Genomic DNA, 20,476 nt, shown 5'->3' with positions numbered 1-20,476 from the left:
TGGCGTCTTTTGTGCAGACGGAACGACAAGCTACTACAGACACATACTAGCAATATGATAGTAGAGGAAAACAGGGCTGCTTAGTAGAGGTCTATTGTAAGTGCTGATACTGCGCTAGTTTAACGTAAAGTTTGCATATTTTTTGCTGCATAAGTGCTAATTTAATTGTCCTTCCTTAAAAATCGTCTGCAACTAAGTTATAAGCACCACCCAGATTCTCAAAACGGGCATTTGACATGCTTGGGCCGGGTATATTCGCTTACCCAACATCGTTTTCATCAACAAGGACACGGAGTTTTAGCTCGCCAGTGCAGGGATAGCAGTCAGCAGTCGTAGTGTTGGTGCCAACAATGCGAGCGCGGTAGATTCCCTCGTCCGCAGGAATAACTTGGCTGATACTGAGACGAGCTAGCCGACAGGTGCGTCCAGGTGGGCCGATAAAGCTCTCTGGGCAGATCACTTGGGATATGTCATTCTTATACTGTGCATGCACAAAATAGACAGTAAGCAGTTTTCTGTGTTCTGAAGACTCTCCCTCCCCTTCATCCTCGGTTACAATGGTTAGGGTGATGAGTAAGAGTTGGTGCAACAGTCAAAATACAGAATAATTGCCGAGAATTGGAAAAGTCTTATGCGCTCTTATTTACATGCTAATGCAACAGTCAGGTAAAACAGCATGAATGCGTAAAATAAAATATTCGTATTTACACTTACTCTGGATGAATGATAGCTGGTATTCAGGTGAAAGCCGTTTTCTACATTTTCACCTTTCGGTATGGAAGAGAGAAATGGCAAAAATGTCCACTGTACAACAGCTGCCGAAGTCTTTGAAGAATGAGAAAAAATAAAATCCAAAACCGCCTTTTCGCCAGTAGATACATATACGGGGTGGGCGATTATGTGACAAAATTCTAAAATAAAGTAAAGGGTAAGTGCCCTAATCCTGAATTTAAAAGCCTGTAAGAAAGGAAGAAATTCGTGCTTAGAGTCTTACTTATGATAACAAATTTGGAATTCAAAAGAGCTGTTTTGTTAATGAGGTTTACTAGTACATATATTAAAACGATTTAATTTGATGCTGCTTATAGCCATTCACATTTAACACTTAACGTCTCGGCGCAAATTAAAGCAAATATTAGAAGAGATAAGATTGTCGCAAAAAAGATCAAATTAAAAGACTTGATCTACGTTTATTGCAGTGGCAAGTGCTCCAAAAAAGATTATCAAAAATATGTGCAAATCTGCCCAATTAAATTAAAACGACAAAATTCAGGCAAAAAGTACGCGCGTGTAAAATACGAGTTTAAACTTTCTCCGTAAAGTCCTAAAGACACCTTAAAGATGTAAAAAATACACAACGAAAAAATACACATCCCTAAAAATACGGACAAAATCAGCCCTATGCGCCAAAAGTAAAAACTTACTAACAAGAAATAGTGCTGTCAAACAGAGAGCTTGGAGACACATTTTGATTCACGTTTCATTTACCAAAGTTCACCTTTTCACATTACGATAACCCAATTACTTTTTTGCTAGTTTGAAAAGTCGCACAACCTTGAATAAATCGGTTATTCCAAACAAATCCTTCTTGTTAATAAGAACAACAAAATAAAGATACGACTAGGGCAAGGTTTTAAATTTTATTTTTTTTGTTAGATGGGTTTTGCTTGTGGCCATAATCTGCTTGTAATGACTTAGCGCCCGTAAACCAGAATAATATTTGGTAAATAATGGTCAGGTTGGGTCAGATCTGATTCCCAGGCATGTCTCATTTATATATCAAAAACCAATAAATAGTCGGCACCTAGCTTAAGTTACAGTAAACCTCTACCTATTTTCTTTGATTCCTTACTCTGCTGCTGCCTGAGTGCACTTTAGCTGATAAGTGAAGATTATGAAAACTCCATTGTTGTGTTGATAAACATATTCACAGTCTAGTACGTTCTCTTAAAGCCATCCTGCATAGAATTACATTTTTGGCTCATTTGTGAATAGTTTTTAATGAATTCACGAACGAAACTTGGTGCACGATTGCAATTATGATTCGTAGAAGACCCTGTGTTTTGTAATTTTTACTCGAGTAATGCTTTAATAAATGATAATAACTGAAGTATGTAGTAATCCCAATGGTCCACGCAAGACGAGTGATGGCCCTATTGGCCAGAAGATAAATGCTATTTAAATCTCACGGTCAAATAATTCTTCTGTAATAGTGGCGATAACCAAGGCCTTAGTGATAATTCATCCTGGTCACTCTTCCCTTACGCCTTTCCTAGCCGATGATGTCACGCTTAAGATACGCATCCCTTTGTGTTGGTTTTCAATCTGCCATAAATTTTACGTTAACCCTACATGGCAAAGATTGTGCGTCAGCATACTCATCTTAGCAGCCATCGAGATGGGCGGGAATGAAGGCGCCTTTTAATATGCGCTGACTTGAATGTCGTAATGTGCTTAAAACTTAGTACGATATTAATAGATAGACAAGGGTTGACGCTTCCGCTGGCCGTGATGTATTGCTATGCTCATCACTTGACATAAATGCCATTTGTGTGTGCGCCGTTTCCAAATTCCCAGTTCGTAGCGTATTTGACCCACCAGCAACTGGGACGGTCAGGGTGCGAATTTATGTAAAATAAACTAAAGTAGATAGACGGGACCTGATCGTTTGAGCAGATTATCAGGGAAACTTACCCATTACCGGTGCCGTTGGGACAAAAGTAACTAGTGCACCACTGCCCGCTGCGAAATTGTAAATGGTAAAAGCAGAATCCAACCCATCCAAAATGTGAAAAAATGCTAGCTGTAGACTGCGGTTCCCCTTTCTTATTTAGAAGTGAGTAACCGCCATCTGTTCAGACGTGAGCGTAGGGCGGACCTCGACTTCGACCTTTCCATTTGCTTCCTTGTTTGCATTAAAAAATAATTGTGAACACACTTTAGCACTAAAAAGTAGAACAAGTCACCATTTTGGCAGTCTCTGTTTAGCTTAAGTTGAGAACCAAGCCGCCACGGAATCCATTGATGAGATGCACTTTTGGCAACCAAAACCTGACCCACATATGAAAAGATCACCCGCACCGCACAGCGCGTGACGCTTAGTGCGCCACATCGACGCCACCCACCATCAGCAGCGGTAACACCCAGGGCGTGTGGTCGACTGATTGCCGTGGTCTTATGACGCTGAGGCCCCGAAAACCGCGCGAAACGTGTTTAGTCAATCCGTCCATCTAAGGCGGTTAATTTAGTAATCAGTCATCACTACCAAGTGCTCTGGGTTGCAAATTATAATTTCCACCTCCACGTCTGCAAGCCCATTTCTAGCAAATAGGCCGGATTGAAGATTCGAAGAGGGAAACAAGGCATTGCTGTCAGTGGTCACATGCCGAATTGTTAACAGAGAGATACAAAATTGACATTGTCGAGAGTTAGATAGCATAATTCTGTAACAGAAAATCACAACGACGATTTAAGAAAAAGTTATCGAAAAATATATGGGGATAAAAGCCTGTCAGAGGATCCATTTTCGTTGGAAAAGGGAAAGGGATTTCCGATATAAGGCCAGTGATATAAGTTAACACCGAAAGCAACAAGTTTTGTTCACATAATTTTAGTGCTATAATAGACTGGGCAACTCAGCATTTGATTAGGGGGTCACTTAAGTCTTCATAGATTGAACTTTTACAAAAAAGTTAAGGGCTCCTTATCCCTTCCGTGCCTTGGTAGTACTTTGTTTTCTAACGACTCCAGGTAGGACAAGGGACGCTCCGCAGCAGTATAACTAAAAAGGGATTAAAATCAAAGATACGGACTGCCAAAGAGGAGATACGGAAATGCAGATATGTTCAAATCAAAGTCATAAAAGTTAAGCCAATTTTAAAAGACCATTTAGGAAGGGAAAAGATAGAAAGAAGCTAGAGACAACAAGTGTCAAAGAAAATGAAAAAAATAATTTATTAGGGACGAATCTCAGAGAAGATGAAACAAAATAAATTAAAAGAAAAAAAAACTAATATAAACGATTTGTCAAAGAAAAGGAAAAGGAAGTGAGTCCACATCCAACGTACGGGCGTATTGTCACAGGTGGAAACAAGGCAATCCAATGAGTGTTCATATGCCAAAATAGTGACAGGGGGATAGACGATAGACAATGCTGTCCAGATCAAATCTAACTTAAGAAAAGAAAATGGCGACACGGGTGTAGGAGAAAAGAATTTAAAGAGAGGTAACATTAGCTAAAGCATTCTCCGCATAAGGAATAAGAAGCCAGGTGAAACATCAAGGAGACCAAAGAGGAAAAAGACAAAAGGGAAGAAAAGATATTTACCAAAGAAAAAAGGGGATTAAAGGTTACAAAAATAAACGTAAGAAAAGTAAAACGAAAGAAAGAGAAGAACGAGAGGGTAAAAAAAGCAAAAAGCGACAAAAAATTAAAAAAGAAAAAAATAGCAGAAAAGGGGGGAAAAAACAAAAGAGCAAAAAAAAAACAACCAAATAAAAAAAAGAGATTACAACGATTAAGCAAAGGTATTACCACACTCCGCGCCATGGCCCTCGCAGACACCATGCCTTTGCCTCCTCCTCCTCCTGCTCCCACTGCTTGTACATGGAACTCGCCAACAATGCCTACCTACCAATTCACCAGAAAACAACACACACACACACACACACACGCAACATGAAGGTGGAAAGAAAAGAGGCAGCCTCACCCACTGGCGGGCGCGAACAACTAACCTGGTCACCGTGGACCAGAGCAGAGCATCCCCCTCTTTTCAATAATTACACGCACCTCGTCGCTTTTGCAAGTCTTTGATGTCGTCTTCTGTGTCGGAATACGAAATTTTTTATTGTTTTAGTTTCGTTTTCAATGCTACCGTTGTGTTCTTTTTGTTGTTTTTCAGGAGTTATTACCTTTTGTGGCTTTTCTTTGTGTTACGTTTTCTGTTCGTCTTTGGTTTCCGTTTCCTTGTTATTGGATTTCTTCCTTTTTGTTGTTTCCACTCTTTAATTTCGTTGTAATACGTGTTTGGTTTTGATCTGTTACTCCCGACCCGTATTTCTTCTCGTGTTTAAGTTTTATTTTTTGTGCCTTTCTACGTTGTCCTGCATCTGGTTTCTTATACGTTTTTCGTCGTAATTTTGGCAACTTGTCTTTTTTGCTGTTGGAGATATTTGGGTTGTTAGGGCATTTTATTCGCATACGGAACGACGAACATAAAAGAACACATTAAAATGTTGCGCGTAAACAAAAACTCAAGCGGGTGCAAATTAGCTGACTACATTTTGTGTAGCTCATACATCTTGTAAATCTTACCTGTATCTAACTTGTTGATTCTTTTACTATACATACCTGACATGTGATACAATTCTGAAGAAAATATGTCGCATCTATTCCTAGGAAAACACTAAAGCTCTTTAGTATAAGAATCAGACAGAGTTATGGGAAAAAATCTTATATTTTTTGACAAACTTGCAGGCACGGTGCATGTTGGCGTTTCTGCGTCGCGGTGACACCAGCCTAGCGAAATACTCCCGACTTTACTTCCGTCTTCTAAATTCACAAGTCCTGCATTGTCCATTTATTGATGATTTCCCAGCCTCACGTATAATCAGGTGACCCCATTTGTTTATATTAGGCCCCTACTACACTTCAATGTCGCAACTGCGTGAACTTTCCACTCTTCTTATTTTGGAAACCATTCCTGTAACATCTGGGTCCCATAAGATGCGCACTGCCTCGCATGTAACATCGAAAGATTGTTTTCTCTACGCAGAAAATACAGTCAACCCCACAATTCCCAATACAAAACAATGAAGTAACAAACGGTGGGCGAAACTCACTTAGTCACCGAGCAGAGAAACAGCATGGAGTCTGGGGGTGCTGCCGTTGGTTAAAACAAATTATGTCCAAATATTAACTTTAATGGTTACCAATGCTTCTTCTTTACTTGCTTCGAATATTTGCTCTCCTTCGTAAAATATTTTGCTCAAATCAACGTCTTCTTAAAGGTATTTTAAAGTGGTAAACCTCTTGACCTCTACTTAATGTATACCTCCACAATATCCTCCTTCCTTATATTCCTACTTTTGTCTTAGCCCCTCCTTTTCTAGATACACTGTATCCTGACTAAGACCCTTCCCTTCTGCACGTCTTCACCACCGACCAGCCCCAACACAGAAAAGGCCGGCATTCTTCCACACCCTAACAGCTTTTTAGGTACCAACTTTACACACATTCTGGAAGAAAGATAAGTGTACATGCAAACAGAAAAGGATAGATAAGGGCGTCTGCGGAAGAAGAGAGCCTCATTATGAGAAAAGATCGACGGTCTCATTGGGAAGCAGGATAGGAGTCGCGGGGTCTAGACCTAAGGCACGCCGGACAGGCTCTCGTGAGGTAAGAATGTCCCCTGGCCCGCGAGTGAGGCGGCTAACCAGGCATACCAGCTTGCCGACCAGCCGCCTGGCCGTGCGCACCTCGCGTCCGCATGCCCGCAAACTGCGCTCTTCCGCAAGCGAAGCAGACGAAAAGTCACCTAGCCGGCGGTGCTGTGCGTTGTAGAGGTCGCACAGTAGGCGTGAGGACTCCTCCAGTAACTCCTCGTTCCCTCTCTCTTCTCCATCCTTCTTCTCGTTCTTCCTCGCCTCATCAGCCTCCTTACTCGCGTCTACTGGTGCTGCTGTCGGTGGCGCTTGTTCTGCAAACCAAACAGGACCATCATGACCTCTATGCGGAAAGTATTTGGAATTTCATGCTGACAAAATTACCACATTCACAGTCAGCTGAGCTGTTCCGGATTTTCCGGCCATTTAAAAGTAGTTCTTGGTCTATTGCCTGTTTCCAATATCAGACACATGTTTAACTGGTCTGCAACTAGTTTTCACAACGAATTTCCACGTGTACGTATCAAAGTAGGAAAGTGTCGTACAGAATTTTTGAAGAACTGCAGTACTCAGGCCGGACTTTCCCGCAGACAACTTTAAATAGCAGAAAAAATTCATTTGGTTGGAATCAAAGAGAGTGTAGTCGTTTCTCATCGATAAATCCTGAGATCGTAATAAACGTAGGCATTAAGAAAGTACATTATTGAATGATTTTACCTAAAGAGCAACGGCAATCATACCAGGAAACAACATAGGATTTGATTAATAACCGATTTGGATCGTAAGCTAAATAATGGGGAAAGCAACTCGGTGACCCCCATCAGGCAGAGCTTACCAGACGCAGTTTTAGGAGTCTCAAGGGTAGAAGAGGGTTCAGCCTCTGTTAGCTCACACACCCCAGGGAGATTGCGAGTGATGGCGTTGGCCAGATAAAGTTTAAAGTCACCATCGGGATGGTCCCCGCAAATGACGGGTGGAATGATGGCCTCCAAAGTTCGACTGGCCTCACGCGCCTCCTTCCACTCCGCCGCGCAGTCCGCCAGTGACGCCTGCAATTCCATGTCGTCCTCCGCCTCGGTAACACACCGTAGACGGCTCCAAGGACAATCCTCCTCTTCATCATCCAACGTATCTGCGTCCTCCCGCACCTCCAAGGAGTAAAGCATGCGTGCGGGAAGCCAGGAGGTGGAAAGAAGGAGTTGGTTTGCTTCTGGACTGCAATTTGAGGCGCCGCTATCGAAAGTTGGCCCAAAACTTGCGTACGGGCCGTAGTTGAGGTACGTATAGGGAATCACTCGATTTCGACGGTCCTCGCGATAGCCACCGTTTTGTGAAAGATGGGTGCCGAAAGACAACTGACCCACCTGAAATACAGCAAATCAATTATTCCAGATTCTATTTCAGCGCACTCAGCTAGGTTGTTTGTAAGAAAATACAGGTCTCATGCGCATTTAAAATGAACGATGATACATTGATTTCGCTAGAGTCTACGTGACTGAAAAAGTTCAGTGAAATAAGGGAGCCTAACCTCTTCTCCGATGGTACGAACACGTTCAGTGGCACTGACAAGACCTCGATTATCAGGATTGAGAAGACCGAGTGCTGTCACCTCGCTAGCATCGTTGGAAGCCCCGGAGCCGTACAGGGGTTCATACATTAGCTTCGAGTCCTCTCCAATGCTCTCGAACCAGCGCCTGGCGAGAGCGGCAAGGCGCGCGGCTTCAGCCACGACCGCTGCACTACCTTCCAATGGTGTAGACGTCGAGGAGAGGGTATTAGCATGTTGGTAAGACCCAAAAAGTTCCTCCACGTAGTCACGCAAGTGTTTCACGTTTTTTACCTTGTTGGTGTGAACGAAGCGCTCCAACGCACGCAGGCTCAGTTTTGTGAGACTGTCACCTTTCTTCACCTAAAGTAACAAAAAATGGGATATAGTTAACAGAACACCAACATTAAGAACTAGGATATCAGTAAATTTTCGGATTTTTATCATAAAAAGAACAGTGACGGATAGTAGAAACTTCACTACTTGAACCAAAAACTTCCTAAATTGTCAATGGAGCAGAAAACCCCAGAATTAATTACACGAAAATAGCCGCAAACTAGCATTACTAAAGTTTTTGGCGAAAGCTATTCCAGAAGTAACCGCGATTAGCAAATTGCGAAGTGCAGCGTAGTATAGTGTGCTAGAACATGCATATGAAAACAGCACCTCTTTAGAAGCAAAATGGAAGAACCCATTGACGTCCTGCTGAAGAAGAATGGCTATTAATTCCAAACAGGCCTCTTTTGGTCGAGAAATTTGCCCACGCGACCGTTTGGTTGGTGGGATAGGATGAAGCACGTAACATTCAGAGTCAGAGGGTTTTCGTTTGCTACCATCGCCTTGAGAAGTCTCCTTGGGTACCTGAGCATCCAACAGAGATTCAAGAGTAATATTTCCGGTGGAATTTGATTTTGAGTTACTTGAGAGACCGCTATCCATTTCTAAAAAGAAAGCGACCAATGCGTTTTGAAGGGTGCCAAAATGACCTACATCTGCATGAGGATTTGGCAATATACACCTTAGTGCTGCAGAGCTTGTGTCAAATTATGACTTCCACCTTTGGTAAAGAACTTAGCACATCTACTGCCCAAAGAATTGCAACAAATTTTTCCCAGAAAAATGGTCGTCAAAATTCTACAGAAAAAAGCTTCGTATACCAGTCGCCATACAGCTATCTGTAGTTAAATATACTCTGAAAAGATTAACAAAATATGGGAGCAGATGCAGCAAGAAAAGACCAGAGTAAAATGGTCTAGCAAAGCACTTTACACTTCCTTAATGCGAACGCAGCCTGCTACGCTCACGGCAAAAACTAAGATTAAATATGCGTAAAGACTGAGATAGTCTAAGTCGTATTACACCACAATAACACAGCATGACATGGTAACGGTAGAGTAAGGCAACGCACACATCGACGAGAAAAGAACAATGCGACGCACACGATTTTGATGAGCCCGGAGGAAAATGACAAAACAAACAAAGACTCAGTAAACCTAAATCACACTAAAGGATTTATATGTTACCTAATCAAAAGTGATTTTGTGTGCATTTTACTATAGTGCGTTCATTCAAAACTTGACCAAATTTGGCGAATTGTTTAGTGGGGTAGGTGTAGTACTTTATGGTCAACATTATTTTTTTCTAAGTTGCAAAATTTTTGTTGCCTTCGTCAAACTTTTACTTGATTAAAGCCATTTCTCTGCAAATGAATTAACTGGTATTTTGACTGATGGAAAAATACAAAATTCAACTGTTGAGCTTCGTTGGGGAGAGAGGTTCCTATGTCCGATGATGTACCAAATTTATCATACGGCTCTACCTGTATGTCACTGTCATGTGTGTGTTAACAATCAGCTTACTAAATTTCTTGGATTAACCAGGAGGCGATAATGAACTTTCAGCTCCCTCTCAAAGTAGGCGCAAAAGAAGTCTGATTCATTCCCTTTCTGTCATACTTTTTTCTATATATACATGCCAATTTTTCAACTCCTACCTCTTTTATGGCGCGGCGAAAATTGCAGTGTTTTGATGGACTTCGTGGGCTCTATTCTCTACTATTTTTACTGTCACCTATTGGTATATCCACATCTTTGACGCCTTCTTCTGTCTCAATAGTTGTTCTTTTCCCATTCGAGCATGACTTGTAACGACTGTTAAAAATTTCGAGCAGTAATAGCAGAAAATTTGGAGCAAACATTGATGAGCAACTCCCGACGATGACTTTGCTGTACACCTTTTTAAGTGAAGATTATTTGTTAATTCTGTGGAGAGGAAGCACTTATTTCTGATCTTTCTCTCTTAAAACCCAAATCGAGGTCTATAAATACGATACACAGTTAAAAAATACAAATTTTGAGCCTAATATGTCCGCCGTTTAAAGAGGCGGAAATAGTCTTTTGTAAAACTCATAAGTAATCCCTATCTGCTTAATCAATCAGACTGCCGTAATTGCGTTTTAAAATGCATTTCTAATTGCCGCTGAGTCATCGTTCACTGGACAAATTCAGGAGATGGAGAACAATGAGGATTGAGTCTATGAGGACCACTAAAGGCCATGCATATTATCCCAATCACCTTGGCTTATCATGGACTTTGGACTGTTGGATAAAGTATTATAAAACCAGGGTAATTCATTTAGTGTGTTTGATGGAGGAGATGTCTGCAGTTGCTAGCTGCTCTACATCATTTAGATAGTCCCAATGTTAAAATCATAAATTCAGGCCGGCCTTCTCAAAGCACACCCACTTTGGGCATCACAATTCAGAAATCTGACCTGAAATGATTTCCATTCATATAAATTACAAATAATCTTCCAATTGAATACTGAAGTTGGGTAAAAAGGGTGATACTTATGGCATTTAACAGACAGTGGAGCACATTGTTGTCAAGATGCTTTGGGTTAAGATACCTCACGAGAGGATATTGGATTGGGCGTTAACGGAATGACTGTAGCGACCCGATTCTCTGCTGAATCCAAAAGAAGATGTGATGCTAGGGCAGAATGTGCATTACCTACGTGCAGAAGGACTGGCGGCCATTGGAATGGCCCGTAGGCCTTCAGTGCCAGCGCAACCAAAACGAAGCATGCTGCCAAGAATAAATGTATTGCATGGACCCATCCACCCCCCTCATTTTGAGGGTTGTTCCCTGCGCTCTCCTTGGTCGACCTCCCACATCGACTATTGCAACGTAGTCAGTAATGTAAGAGAAACATTTACGAGCTAACCGCAGCAGTCATCCAATTTACATGCAACTAAGACGATGTTTGACCGCAAATGGAACTGGAGTTTCTTCCTGCTTAGAAACCATAATGGGAGGAGGTGGAATGTGTAGGTCATCAGGTATGTTCATCGCCAGTCGAAAGAATACGAATAGAAAACCAGGCTTATTTAATATAGAACGGGGTTTAAAATAGTTTCGTAGGGATGAGTTGTCACATCTATTCCTCCTCGTAGCTTTATTCTTACTTCAGTATTGCCCAGTTATATCTATCTGGATTCTATTCAGCTGGTAAATAGGTGGAGGCGGTAACGCGTGTTCACGTAATTGACATCTTCATTTTGGCACCGTAGATTGCTCCAAAATGAACTTTCAAGATGGATAACGGCTGGTGCCCCTCGTTTCATTTGTGAATAGCATTCCAGCAGAGCATAAGGCTAGGGTAGTTGCCGAAGGCAGATGCAACAAATACCCTTCTTCAGTCACGTTAAGTTTAGCATTCAGCGATAATAACCGGGTGGTTGTCCTTTGGGATAAGTTTCACTATCTGCTACAACCAATGTAGCGGCCTGAGACTTCCCCGAAGACGAGTGAGGACATAATACTCGGGAAGGATGTATATATCCGACGTATAGTAGGGTTTTGGGCTGCTGGCATGACTCCTCTGGCCTACCACTCAGTGGATGTACAAAGGCGGAGCCTTAATTTCTTGTGAAACCAAAATTAAATTTAATTATTTAATCACAGCTTAGCATAACATGTGACGGTTAATGAAACTATGGCTATTACTTTATCCGTGGAGGATGGGATAGCAGGTGGGTGAAATAGGAATTTACTTGAAAATAAGCTGCGCAGATTTAACATATCTTATTATTTCCTTTTATTTCTAGTAAATTTATGCTTTCCTTCCCTGTATGCTTTCATTTACTCTTCTACCACGGCTTGCATTTATTCAAATTACGGTATAATCCGCAGTGTAGAGCGCTCCGGCGGCTACAGAAGGCAGTCAAAACTTTGACCAAGAATTCTCTTCTTAAGAAAACGTCTCTTTGAAAGTAAAGACAACTTATTATTTACAGGTCGCCAAAGGATGTTAATAAGCGTTGAAAAAGGAGATAAAGGCGGGCTACTTTGGAAATTTGAGACTAATCGGACCAGTTTTACCAGTTTTCGGCTCAGTCTCCACAAAAACTCAAAAGCACGCATAGAATGAAATACAACTATGAAGCGACAAATTGTTTTAAGAGCGAAAAGTTGATTGGGGTGTTTAAATGGACACCATTTATTTTTAGAATAATTTTAAAGTATGACAGCTTTCCCCTTACTATTATATCTTTAGATTTCAGAATTTTTTTCTTAACTATTTTCCAATTGTGAATATTGTTTTGGTAGAAAAAAGACTTAGTTTTACAAGCATAAGAACGCGGATGCATCCTGCTGTTACTTGTAGGAGCGGGGGGCACCTTGTGGAGACCAGTCTGGACGCCAGGCAGAAGTATTGGTACATGTTAATAACAGCATGTGGTGTTGAATGAAGTTGATCGTGAAAAAAGGCATGCAATTCTTGTTTACGGAGGCCTTCAAGTAGAGTGCGGTGATTGAACCTTCAGTCTCAATGAGACATTTAGATGGTGCAAACGCCTCAAAGACGGCCTTACGTGCATCAGTGCCAATCCAGGTCTTTACGGCTTCCAGTACACAGCAGCCATTCCTGTGAATATTCGGCACTTGGGATCCCAGATCCTGAACGGCTGATCAGTGCATAACCTAGGATATAACAGAATTGTACAAGAGCTTAATTCTTCTGCGGTAAAGTCGAACGCAATCCTTTATAAACACCCTCGGCTTTAAGGGGTTGGCACGCCTAGGTACAAAAACGGCCGTACTTGGATAGTTAAGCCGAATGCGATAGGTGGCTGTTTTTTTGCATTTACTATTCATTGCAGTTTCAACTATTTGGGAAGAATGTTGACTATTTTCGTTGAAATTTTGTGAACCCGACTGGTAGTCCAATCAGTACCGCGTGGGGAGAACTTAAGTCAGTTGACTGATTCAGAAGCATTTTAGCGTTGAAATGATGCCATGAATATAGAGAGCGCAAGACCAGCACAGATTTGGTGTATTTGAATGGACCGCTTGAACAAGGGCTCAGCCCACCCAGTCATTACATTTGGATGGAATTAAGTGCATTGTGAGATGGATTGTGATCTGAGCTCCTCCTCTTCCAACTCATAATCAAGAACGTTCCAAGGCCAGGCCAGTTAGGGGCAACAGAAATTCGAAACCTTTATGAAATAATTTGCATATCATTTTGTACTTTGATAAATATATTTCTTTTGAAGTATCGGCTGCGAACACTGTGATCTTCTCGATTTCAATTCTCAAAGAGTTAATTCAGTACTTCACTTTACACTACCAAACTGTAGTACAATGCTTCTTCTCAGATTAAATTGAAAAATTCTTCAGATGACGAGGAGTTTTGAGAGTATCTCATTGAACCGTTTAATACTGATATTGACAAATATTGTTGGTAAGGTAACTCACTTTAGGATCACGTTCTATTAAATGTACCTGGTGCGAAAGGCTGGTAGATTTACCGACTGAGTCCGCGAATGCTCTTCGGACGCGAACATAAACGGTTCTAGGACATCGACTAACTTTAGCCGACACCCATGTCATGAGTCCATCCGGGCAGCTATTCAAATAGCAGGTGCTGAAACTTTTGCTCTTTGAGTTTTCCGATCTATTGCAACAATTGTAAAATCTTTAACCAAGATATGATTATTTTTGTTTCAATCAGATTAAAAATAAAGCAATGTAAACCGGTAATTTTATGGTGAACTAAGTAACGGCAAATGCTGTAAGCACCACTGTGGCTAAAACTGCCCCCCAAAGCGTAAAAGAAAAGCAAGTCATGCGCCAATACAAAATACACGATGCGGAAACGCAGTTTTCTGCTATTTTATTGTACCTATCCTTGCCCCAAAGAATGCTACTAATTACCCATGAGTACAAGTTCTTAGTTCACATTATGTATCTCGGCCCTAACTTTTGAGTTTTTATAAATCATTTTAGTTTAACCGTAGTTGGCTAATGCATCCATTGGGAGAACAAAAAATTCGCCCCTATGGATTCACATTTGACCTAACTTAGTGCTTAACCACTTTTGTTCTTTTAGTAACAAGTGTAGCCTTTGAGTCATCCTTGAAAACGTTATCAGAGTCTGGATAGAACTTTAGCATAACCATCCAGCAGGGCTACCAATCTACCAACAGAAGTGCAGTGAACATAAGTCCATAGCATCAAAATGTTAACCAACCGTGCGAAGGCGGACAAGATCGCTTAGAAAACTTGGGAGCTTGAAACAACAAGAGAAGATACCCTTTACACTCGCAAGACGCGGTGACACAATTAAGCCTACTTCCTATAATAATAATAAAATTGGAATCTATTAGGCCTTGACTCTATGCTCCAAGTCCTTTCCTTTATTCGATCCACAATATCATCTACCAATCGTGGACAGGAATGGAATTAATCCAGTTCGTTCAAAAAGGGCATTGCCCATAATTTTGTTATGCATTTTCGAAATGTAAGCACAAAAATGTTCAAAAGCTAAACAGATTGCACAGTATAAAGCCAGTTCTGTTATCCGAAGTCTAAATAGCGCCTTTTGCTAATTGTGTGAAAGTGATTGGTCAGTTCCCTTACATCGAAGGGTCACCTTTATTCCTTCTGCACACAGTGTTCCTGCATCAGCCAATCCACCTACTGCAAGCAAGTAATTGGTTAACACTTCTTCACAAGGCACGTTCGCTACTGCTGAAAGAGATGGACAGTGGGCGAAATGGAGACGAAACTCGCAAGAGCGGTTCAGGCTATCCAGTCCTCAAACTATTCCCTTAACACCGTTCTGCAGCTCCAGGAAGGTGGATTTGACTTCGCACAGTTGTCTGGACAGATTGTTTGCGGACTTGTAGCACGCAACTTTGGCCTGGGACTCAAAATCCTTCTTTCTTGTGGAGTCAAACTAGATTGTGTGGTGCGTTCGTCGTAAATCATCTTTTTATCTCTTTAGTCACTTACGCAAAGAAGTGGTTTGACAAGCACTAGTTAGATGATTGATAAGATTCTCATGCTTCTAAGACCTTATTATGGAGTCCAAAGACAAATCAGCTTGCCATTGAAATTCACTGCTTTAATTTCAGCTTTTAGAATGAAGACTTTTTTGCGGTCAGACGAAATTTTTCTGCATAGTCATCGATGTCAAGGGTGGCCGATTTATGGTTTAAAACTGACGGTAGACAGTGGAATCAGCGATGTTCTTTAAAAAATCGTAACAGGAAGTTTGGGAACAGCATATCTAGATCCATGTTAACGGGCGGCTGGCTGTTGAGGTCGCCCACGTGTTAAAACGTGCTAGCAGTAACCGATATTTAATTTGAAACTTTTGAGTACTAATTTTAAACCAAGTACTTCACCAATCCTTGTAGAACGCTGTAAGGCGATTCAAAAGCAATGACCTAGGACCCCTTGAGAGGAGGTCAAAATGTCATGGGTTAGGCTGAATGAGTCATTCGAAGGATGAGCACACCTGCGCGTGTACCGATTCTAGGCTCAGTCAAATTATGATTTGCAACAGGAAAGTAGTATCTGCAGTAGTCAGCGATACTGGGTAGTTGGTGCACTTAGAAACAGTATAATTTGATCCTCATTGGCAGATGTCACGGTTCATGAGTCAGTCGGGTGATGAGATCCCCCACGTATAAAAGGGCGCGCATAGTAAACATTAAGGGCTTCAAGAATCACTGCGAATCGTGATGTTTAGTCCATATTGGTTAGCGCCTTCTCAGTCCGAGTTCCAAAGGGAATTACCCTACCATAGCCCAGTCGTTTTATTTTTCTGATATGATATCCATCCAATCAATTTTATTTCATCTAAAGTGTCATAAGTATGTGACGTGCAGACTTTAACTAGGAAAAGTGGGGTTTTGCATTTGTGTGTCGTGACAGAAGAAAATATTTTAAGTACACTGTTATGGATCCTTTGTAAGCAAGCTACATTTGACTGCATTTGAGTTAAATGACTCTTCTGAAGGGCTTTAACTCAGTGTGACAATGAATTTATAGGACCCGCATACGATGAGTTAGAGAAGCAAAAAAGCACTTTTACAACCGATGATAGGGATATTTATCAAATGCTAATTATAACTTTAAAAGCCTACTTACAAAACATTTGGCCGGTGCTACATCCATCAACTTTGTAGAGGTACTGCTCCGCTCAAACGACCCACGAAGAAAGGAAGAGGTCAAATTGACCAATGGATAATGAAGCTTTCTCTACAATTAACGCACCTAGTTATGAAGCGCAACAGCCTCGTTCAGACCCTTTTATAATGGGAACGATAAATCAGTTGAATAAATCGGTGATAAATTATGCTTCAGTCCAATAAAACTTCTAATAACGATGGGAAGAAAAATAACAATCTCTACTTCATAACGAGTCTTAAAGTCGGGGCCTAAGACGGAGTTTATCTCTTCCCAAAAGGATCCAACATCTGGCAATTCACCACTAATATTGTTAGCTGCGGAGGGGCTTTGCGGTCCGGTGCGCTGCCTTATAGGCCATGTGCCAGTGGAGCATCTACACCATATTAATCGGAGCACTAACTCAGTTCTCTCACTTCTCCTGGCTAGAGGACATAGCCGCTGTGGCTGCCTTGAAGCGCTTTTGCAGCGATTCTCCACCTCCACCTTGATCCATTTGAAAGATCCCTGCAACCGGGTTATCCTTAGTGTGGCCGATCTGTTGGAACAGATCAAAACCTCCGCTATCGACCGTGTCGCCGGTATTTTCAAGTTGTGGATTTCGGTCAACTTCATTGATCTCGAGGATAATGCAACAGGTAACCCTTCTCAGGCTTTCTTGATAGACGCGACCCAATGACTAGGGAAGGGCCAGAAAAAGCCAATCGCATTTCGTAAAGGTGGCTCTATTTTCTATGATCACACATTGCCCTGCAGCAAAATCACAAGCCATTTTCTCATTATTTTTTTTCTCTTCGAGTAACGGTTTAATTAGACATTTAAACAGTGGTCTATTTATCACACTCACAAAAAAGCGGTACCTTTAATTTTCGATTCCATTAAATGAACACCAGTAGTCGTGTGACTTCAGACGTAAGCATTTTATGCTACAAAGACCGCAATTTTAGATGCAGAAACACGAAAGAAAACCCGTGAGTTGTTGCTTCAGCGAACGATTGGGCCTATCGTGAAGGACTGCCTTTCTGGATGGACTAGCCCCCAGACTATCAGAACTTCAACATCCAAGTGCTTTCAACTGTTTTCTAAACTTCTCATTTTGGGACGCCTTAGTGTGAGTTTTCTTGAGGACTGCCAGCGAGAAGTGGATGCCGCGTATTCCATTGATAGACCGAAGCCGCTTGAGGCGTCGCAAATACGACAACTGGACCACCTACAAGATGGGTAAGGCAGAGGAAGCGTGCGTGTTCAGTTTTAATATCAAGGGAGGTAGTACTCGATGCTGATCTTTTTTGAGAAAACTGTAAATGGGTAGTTTGAAAGACTCTTAAGTTAGGAAAAATACCCACATCACATAGAAATTACAATTTACATCGGGTTTTATGATAGCTATCTGACTCTTGATACGAATTAGTTTCTCGAAGGCTGGAGACGGACTTATGGTTCTCTCAGTGCCTAAATCCGTCTCATGGGCTATGAAACTGATATAAAATGAATCTAGAAATAGATCTCTTTACTTGTGAAAAAGAGAACCTCAATGCAGGCATGTAAAGGAGTATAAATATCCTTTACCGCTTTTAATTGTATTTCTACAACTATTTTTCTCCTAAAGGATTTACAAACTTCTGGACATATTCGAGCCCCTTGTTCCACTAAAGCTATTGACGATTTTATGCATTCGTCGTCAACTCCAACGAGCCATGCAATCAGTACCCGAAAAGGATGCGAATAAGACCAGTGAAGACTTCATCTTTCACTGTCAAATCGAGGAGCTTGACCTACCATTTTACCTCAGTCAGATGATCCTCCTACAAGACGACATCCAATTGTACTAGGTTCACAATTTTTAGCTCAACCACACCCCACATCCAAGTGTGGGAACCGTAAAGCCCCTGGCTTGCAGTTTTCTATGAGATTATATCCAATTCTGTGACCTGTATGAACAACAAATACGGGGTTCTGCCTGGTTATCTGTAAGACCCAACGGACAATAAAGGCAACAATGCTCTTACGGTCGCCCCATTATCTTTTACTTATCTTGACTGTTACTGTTCAAGGAAAGAGATACAGCACCAGTAGAAGCCCAAATTCATAAAAATAGATCAGCCTAAATTGCTGTTATCAATCGGGTTCCTTCGAGATTGGATTGGCAAAAAACGCAAATGGATTTCAAAGTTCACGGAGATGTGAAAGAAAAGAAGTGTTAATAAAGTGTCAGGAAATAAAGATAAGGTCAAAGAAGTTCCAAATTAGAAAAGAGTAGGAACGTTAGCACAAAATTATAGAGGGGAAAGAGGTACATACATGGCATATAATAATTGAATGTGATTGATTGAAAATGAAGACCTTAAAGAGCAGCAGTTTTTTATTGACTTGCAAAAGCTTTCTGAATGAAAACGGTTTACCCCGAAGTAAAACATGTGGACATATCATTGACGAAGAAAACACAGCAAGAATTACCCCGGAATTTGAAGAATTGATGGAGGTTAAACTTCTCAGAGGAGGAGAAGGACAGGTTCCGATTGATTGCGCAAGTATTTGTTTAAAAATTCTAGATGAGGAACAGAGTTTGGAGCAAGACACCACACAACCAGGCTACCTCTGCTTACTCTTTATCAAAAAAGCGAAGCAAATGGACCTACCGGCACCCCATTATATTTGGATGTATTTTCCCAATTTATATCATCACTTTATCCTTAAGCTGAGCGTCTAGGAGTAGTGTTTCTTCACTAACGATAAAAAATGATATCGGACCGCCCAGAACAACATCATTCATCACACACTCCCCACCAACATCCGTTGAATAAGTGACCAACGGTCGAATTCGACTCGTTACTAGCAATAGTTGTCTGTTGCCACTGGTTGGCAAGCTAAGGGAGCGAAAAAAATCTCTACCGTCTAATTACTAGGAGTGAATGTCGGCAGGAGAAATGAGATCAACCTGAGTCTCGAAGCCTAATTTATGCAGAGATCTTCCCTACTCAACATTGGGTTGTCTTCACAAGGTTAATTAGCCTGCCTTCCTTTTACTTTATTGGTGACATTGGAAAACAAGTTAAAGATTTTCTCCGGTTATTAGTTTTTTTTCCAAAAATTAAATGTCGTGACACTTTGGACAAAGCTCTGTCCACGTAACTCAACAATCCCAAGGCAAGCTTAGCCAAATTTTTCTTTGCAATGCAGCTTGGTCGCATAGCGCATAAAGCCTTACTGCAGGTACAATAACCGTTCCTGGCAGTTCAGCAAAGAGCAGTCATTTTCATATTACCTACGTAATGCATATAGGCAGCCAACTTCAAAAATAATTCCGGCGTTTCCTCTCTGACCAGCCAAATTAAGTGACGCTGAAAGAAAATGTGCGATTTATTCATCCTGAGGCGGAGGTAGGGCGATCAAAGCAGAGATATGGCGATCAATTATGCGAGGCAGATCTGGATCTAGTACCTCTAACATCCATTATTATGCATGCTATATTCGGTAAATTCTTTGAAGAAAAATAAAAGGAAGGTGTGAATATAACCAACGAAAAAATTACTCTAAAAGACGTGAATAACAGGGCTACAGAATGGGAAGAATGGTATGAAATATTGGACGAACTGTAGATACTATCTTAACCACGAAGTCGTAAGAAATATTCCCATCTGGTAGGAGCAGATAAAACATGCGCCATTTTGCAGTCGATAGAATTGAAACTTCAAGGGACCGTCTTCTAGGATCGGGGTAAAGTAGGATTGTACCCATTTTTGCTACCCATTTTCAAGCATTACACCGGAAAATATTGGGCTGTTAAAGACGAGCGTGCAAAGACCGACTGTAAGACGCGCACTCCCAGATAGCAGCTTCAACTGCAGTGACTCAACCAGCACATTCAAACAAACTTAGGATCACATACACTTAATTAAAAATTATGATTTAAGCTACTTGACTTGAAGCAATTAGTAATTTCCCTATAGTAAATTATTTGGCAGAACTTCGTAGAACCCTTTATTTTTTTATGGACAATATCACGTAGGGCCCAGAGAATTCGATGAAGAAGGAAATGACATCCCACTCGGGCAGAATATG

General features: G+C 41.2%; 4 protein-coding genes across 4 annotated transcripts in view; 2 read left to right on the top strand and 2 right to left on the bottom strand. All coding sequences in view use genetic code 11, as the record gives it.

The window, feature by feature from the left end:
- The window catches only part of EGR_04208 (Basic fibroblast growth factor receptor), a gene marked incomplete at both ends in the record, with an annotated part of 30,083 nt that extends 28,616 nt beyond the window's left edge, over nucleotides 1-1,467 (bottom strand). The window contains 3 exons of the mRNA XM_024493457.1: nucleotides 264-481; nucleotides 715-911; nucleotides 1,425-1,467. Coding sequence (XP_024352158.1) covers nucleotides 264-481; nucleotides 715-911; nucleotides 1,425-1,467 — 458 coding nt within the window. The remainder of the gene's footprint in view (nucleotides 1-263; nucleotides 482-714; nucleotides 912-1,424) is intronic.
- Nucleotides 1,468-2,095: 628 nt separating this feature from the next.
- EGR_04207 (hypothetical protein) lies at nucleotides 2,096-4,498 on the top strand (the record flags this gene model as incomplete). The annotated part of the gene is made up of 4 exons (XM_024493456.1): nucleotides 2,096-2,110; nucleotides 3,961-4,046; nucleotides 4,179-4,225; nucleotides 4,257-4,498. The coding sequence occupies 4 exons, from the start codon at nucleotides 2,096-2,098 to the stop codon at nucleotides 4,496-4,498; spliced, it is 390 nt and encodes a 129-aa protein (XP_024352157.1).
- A 1,811-nt stretch (nucleotides 4,499-6,309) lies between these two features.
- EGR_04206 (Bromodomain-containing protein 7) lies at nucleotides 6,310-8,869 on the bottom strand (the record flags this gene model as incomplete). Its single annotated transcript, XM_024493455.1, has 4 exons — nucleotides 6,310-6,698; nucleotides 7,220-7,748; nucleotides 7,913-8,293; nucleotides 8,531-8,869. The coding sequence occupies 4 exons, from the start codon at nucleotides 8,867-8,869 to the stop codon at nucleotides 6,310-6,312; spliced, it is 1,638 nt and encodes a 545-aa protein (XP_024352156.1).
- A 6,124-nt stretch (nucleotides 8,870-14,993) lies between these two features.
- On the top strand, nucleotides 14,994-18,246 carry EGR_04205 (hypothetical protein; the record flags this gene model as incomplete). Its single annotated transcript, XM_024493454.1, has 4 exons — nucleotides 14,994-15,188; nucleotides 16,695-17,052; nucleotides 17,362-17,635; nucleotides 18,024-18,246. 4 exons carry the CDS (start codon nucleotides 14,994-14,996, stop codon nucleotides 18,244-18,246), a joined length of 1,050 nt encoding a protein of 349 aa, XP_024352155.1.
- Between the last annotated feature and the right edge of the window lie 2,230 nt (nucleotides 18,247-20,476).

This window comes from Echinococcus granulosus (genome assembly GCF_000524195.1).
Source record: "Echinococcus granulosus chromosome Unknown EG_S00025, whole genome shotgun sequence".
In the NCBI taxonomy this organism is placed as follows: Eukaryota; Metazoa; Platyhelminthes; class Cestoda; order Cyclophyllidea; family Taeniidae; genus Echinococcus; species Echinococcus granulosus.
This window is presented reverse-complemented; position numbering and strand designations above follow the sequence as displayed.